The 4,871-nt window shown below is 42.5% G+C and overlaps 1 protein-coding gene across 2 annotated transcripts in view; it reads right to left on the bottom strand.

Moving 5' to 3' along the window:
• Window positions 1–4,184, bottom strand: part of rnf150a (ring finger protein 150a) — a 37,005-nt gene extending 32,821 nt beyond the window's left edge. For both annotated transcript variants that reach the window (XR_009203931.1, XM_058383193.1), the window contains exon 1: window positions 3,497–4,184. Coding sequence is in view for 1 of the 2 variants with exons in the window: in XM_058383193.1 (XP_058239176.1) it covers window positions 3,497–3,953 (457 nt within the window). In the remaining variant the exon portion in view is untranslated. The remainder of the gene's footprint in view (window positions 1–3,496) is intronic.
• Window positions 4,185–4,871: the final 687 nt, after the last annotated feature.

The following is a 4,871-nucleotide window of genomic DNA, read 5'->3' as shown; positions in this document are numbered from 1 at the left end:
CTAGCTAGTTGTGTTTTAGAATCTACTTTGTTTCAATTAGCTAGCTAGTTACATTTCTGAATTTGGTTCGATAAATTAGCTAGCTAGATGTGTTTCAAAATTCAGTTTGATAAATCAGCGAGCTCAGGGGTGTCCAATCTTATCCAGAAAGGGCCGGTGTGGGTGCAGGTTTTCATTCCAACCAAGCAGGAGCTACACCTGATTCCAACTGGCTAATCAACTGATCTTGGCTTTCAGTGGACTCAGGTGTGGCTTCTGCTCGGTTGGAATGAAAACCTGCGCCCACACCGGCTCTTTCTGGATAAGATTGGACACCCCTGAGCTAGCTAGTTCCATTTCAGAATTTACTTCGATAAATCAGCGAGCTAGTTGTGTTTTTGAATCCACTTTGTTCAATTAGCTAGCTGGTTACATTTCTCAATACAGTTTGATAAATTAGCTAGCTAGTTAAATTTTAGAATTCACTTTATTCAATCTGCTAGCTAGTTCCATTTCACAATTTACTTTGAGAACTTGGCTAGCTAGCTATGTTTCAAACTTCAGTTTGATAAATTAGTTAGCTAGTTAGGTTTTAGAATCTACTTTGTTCAATTAGGTAGCTAGTTATGTTTAGCGATTTTGCTTCATGAATTAGCAAACTAGTTACGTTTTTAAACGAGGTTTGTTGAATTAGCTAACTAGTTAAGGTTTGAATTTTGTTTGTTCAATTAGCTAGCTGGTTATGTTTGGCAATTTGGTTTGATAAATTAGCCAGCCAGTTAGTGACGACACATCGACCTGAATCAGCTGCTCGAGAGACACTTCTAATCACGGCCATCGAGAAGTTCGAATAAAAGTCTTACAAAATGTCTAATGAAACGTGTATCTAGCTTGTTATATTTTGTAACTGAACTAAATTAAATTTGTAAAGTATTTAGCTAGTTAAGTTTTAGAGTTTAGTTTTGGGACACCCCTCCAAATCATTGAACTCAGGTGTTGTTTTTCAGGGGTTGGGCTTGACCGCTTAGTTCCAGTGAAAGGAACTCTTAATGCTTCAGCTTCATACCAAGACATTTTGTATTTCAAGACAATTTCATGCTCCCAAATTTGTGGGAACAGTTTGGGGATGACCCCTTCCTGTTCCAACATGACTGTACACCAGTGACCAAAGCAAGGTCTATAAAGACATGGATGAGCGAGTTTGGTGTGGAGGAACTTCACAGAGTCCTGACCTCAACCTGATAGAACACCTTTGGGATGAATTAGAGCGGAGACTGAGAGCCAGGCCTTCTCATCCAACATCAGTGCCTGACCTCACAAATGTGCTTCTAGAAGAATGGTCAAAAATTCCCATAAACACACTCCTAAACCTTGTGGAAAGCCTTCCCAGAAGAGTTGAAGCTGTTATAGATGCAAAGGGCGGGACAACTCCATATTACATTCATGTGCAGGTAAAGACAGATGGCCCAAAACTTTTGGCAATATAGTGTATGTGTCTATAAAAAGTATTAAACTGGGCTTTACTCATTGGGTCAGCACTCAGGCCCAGTGTCATCCAGTCAGGAGAGAAACTCAGTCTCTGGGTGGCGTGAAAGAGATCCGGGTCCGAGAAGTCTGAAAGTGTTCTAATTGGTCGTGCCACAATAATAATGTCAGGAAGGTGAATCACACATGCTGTGGCAATGCCAGTGAATTTCTCTCCATTTATCAGAGATTAGATACGTGAGAAAGCTTTTGAAATGTTTCTTAAGTGTTACCACTAAGACTAAGACCCAGGTGACTAAAATCTTTCACTCTCTCTCTCTCTCTCTCTCTCTCTCTCTCTCACACACACACACAGGACTTGATTTTATTCATCATCTATGACTTGTGAGAGTGTAAATTTGTGTATCTTTTCACTTGTGTGTGTTGTTGTTTATTGCCTTATTGCACCAGGAAAGCGTATCCTTTCCCCATAACACAGCTCATGTCCACTCACTGGCCATTTAATCATGCACAACTACCAAACAGGTCACTGAATGGTTACTGACCATGGCTTATTTGTTTTTATGGACAGTTTTTCAGCCCTCCTTACCTCTCCTCTGTTCAGAAGTGAAAATGGAACACACCTGAGCAGATATCATCTGAATTATGTATATTTTGGGGTGGCGTGTGTGTGTGTGCGTGTGTGTGCGTGTGTGTGCGTGTGTGTGCGTGTGTGTGCTGCTAGCTCAATGTCTTATGAAGCATTGTGTAGGAATGGTGACATAATGGCTATATATGACTATGTTGAACAGACTCTGACAGACAGATACATATGAATGGTGAAAGACAGACTGTGATGAACAGACAGACTGTGATGAACAGACAGACTGTGATGAACAGACAGACTGTGATGAACAGACAGACTGAGAGACTGTGACAGACGGACACTGACAGACAGATGAACACAATGACAGAATGAGGCATATGGACAGAGACACACGGACGGGGACATACAGATTGTGACATAAAGACTGTGATAGACGAGTTCTGACATGGGGACTATGACAATGACACAGACTGCAATATAAGGACGGAGACATAAGGACTGCGGCATATGACCTGTATATATATATGTACTGTGACTAAAGAACCCTGATAAAAGGATCTTGACATACATGACATAATGACTGACAATGACCGTGACATACGGGCTGTCACATTAGGACTGTGATATAAGGACAGTGATATACAGGCTGTCACATAAGGACTGTGACATAGGGACAGTGACATAAGGACTGTCAAATAAGGACAATGACATAAGGACAATGACAACGACTGTGACATAATGACAGTGACATATGGGCTGTCACATAAAGACAGTGACATAAGGACAGTGACATATGGACTGTCACATAAAGACAGTGACATAAGGACAGTGACATAAGGACAGTGACATAAGGACAGTGACATAAGGACAGTAATATATGGGCTGTCACATAAGGACAGTGACATAAGAACATGGACACAAGAACAGTGACCAACAGGCTGTCACATAAGGACAGTGACATAAGGACAGTGACATACGGGCTCTCACATAAGCACTGCGACATAAGGACAGTGATATATGCGCTGTCGCATAAGGACAGTGACATAAGGACAGTGACATACGGGCTCTCACATAAGGACTGTGACATAAGGACAGTGATATATGTGCTGTCACATAAGGACTGTGACATAAGAACAGTGACACAAGGACAGTGACATAAGAACAGTCATATAAGAGCTGTGACATAAGGACAGTGTCATATGAGCTCTGACACAGTGAATATGACATAAGGACTGCGTCGTGACAGACTCTGACATGGGGACAGTTATAGGTGGACTTCCAGTGAGTAAAGGACCACTGATAAACTGATTAATAACTTACAGAATCATCACATAACACCGAAACAACTTCACATACATAAGAAGTTCATATGTAACGCACTGAATGTCTATAACACAAGCCTCGGTAAATAGGTGAGTAATAATCAGGCAGAGGCTGCAGCTTTACCTGGATGAGGCATGGTGATGGTCTCATTAGGGTTACTTGACCCCACGTTATAGATGACCACAGCGGTGGCGTTAAGGCTCGCTGCGTGGCGGATTTTCTCTCGGTATGTACAGTTGCCTTTGGCTATAAGCGCTATCCAGGGCCCGTGTGCAGGATGAGGTGTGGGGAACCTGGTGCTGGAGTCGCAGGCCTGTCGGTCGTGTCCGGGCAGCGGGATGAACACCGGGCCCCGGGCCTCTCTTTTGGGAGAGTGCTCACCGTAGCGGCCGCTCTCTGTCTTCTCCGTCTTCAGCTCGGCGGTGGCCGGGTCCTGGTAGCTGATGTTCACGAACGCCGTGTACCACTCCTCCTTCTCGGCCACGGTGAAGTCCAGACACAGCAAGTGCACGAAACAGAAGGACAGCAGCCAGGTGGAGAGAGCCAGACTCCGGCACGCTTTACTCACAGACATGGGCATGTTTACTGCTGTCTCCCCCAGATCAGCGCAGCCCCCGCCGGCTAGAGCTAACCGAGCTCACCTAGCTAGCCTTCCAGCGCGGAAAACAGCTAAAGCCACTGCAAAGAATAGTTCCTGTTATTTCTAACTGGGGGAAAAGATCTGTTATTAAACTCGACAGAGTTCCAGCACTGAGCCTCTGACCCGCTCGGCCCCGCACTATTGTTGTGACTGAACTACAGCTGATTGTTGCCAGGTATTGCAGTTACTTTGCATGCTCTGTCGCTTACACGAACACGTCGACGGCGCCGCCATGTTGGTAGGGGCAAGTTGAGCTGACGATGCGGTGATGAAAACCAACAAAAAACTAAACTAAATCTTCAACTAAAAATCTATATAATAAAAAAAGAAATTAAAACCGGAGTTTGGTGGGTTTTTTTTGCTATTTTAAAAGTTATAAAAAATAAGTAAAAGTATAATAATTCACTAAAAAATGATATAGATTTGATATTTTTCAACATATCAGTGATCAAAGTATCACCTGGTATTTAGCTGTTTCACATATAAACAATAACATAAAAGACTGCTTTAAAACTTTTAATAATATTGTTATTTTCTGCTCTAATGAGTGCTGCCATGATGAATATGACGACAGAATGAAGAAATGAACTATAGCCCTTAAATGAGATGTGTATTTTAATTAAAATATACCTCACTATTATACCAGAGGGAACACTGAAAAAATGACAGATGTAGAAAAGCCGGGTATTGAATTCTGACTCGGACAGTCGACCCTCAATCTGAGATACTGCACTCACGCTCATGAATAGAGATGTGAATGTGACTGTGTTACTAAAACACCCAGTTGTTATTTTTGTTTTTATGGTGTATCTATTTCCCAACAGGTAAACCGGGTAAAAGTAATACGGTTTCCATGAA

Source organism: Hemibagrus wyckioides, linkage group LG03 (genome assembly GCF_019097595.1).
Source record: "Hemibagrus wyckioides isolate EC202008001 linkage group LG03, SWU_Hwy_1.0, whole genome shotgun sequence".
Taxonomy (NCBI): domain Eukaryota; kingdom Metazoa; phylum Chordata; class Actinopteri; order Siluriformes; family Bagridae; genus Hemibagrus; species Hemibagrus wyckioides.
This window is presented reverse-complemented; position numbering and strand designations above follow the sequence as displayed.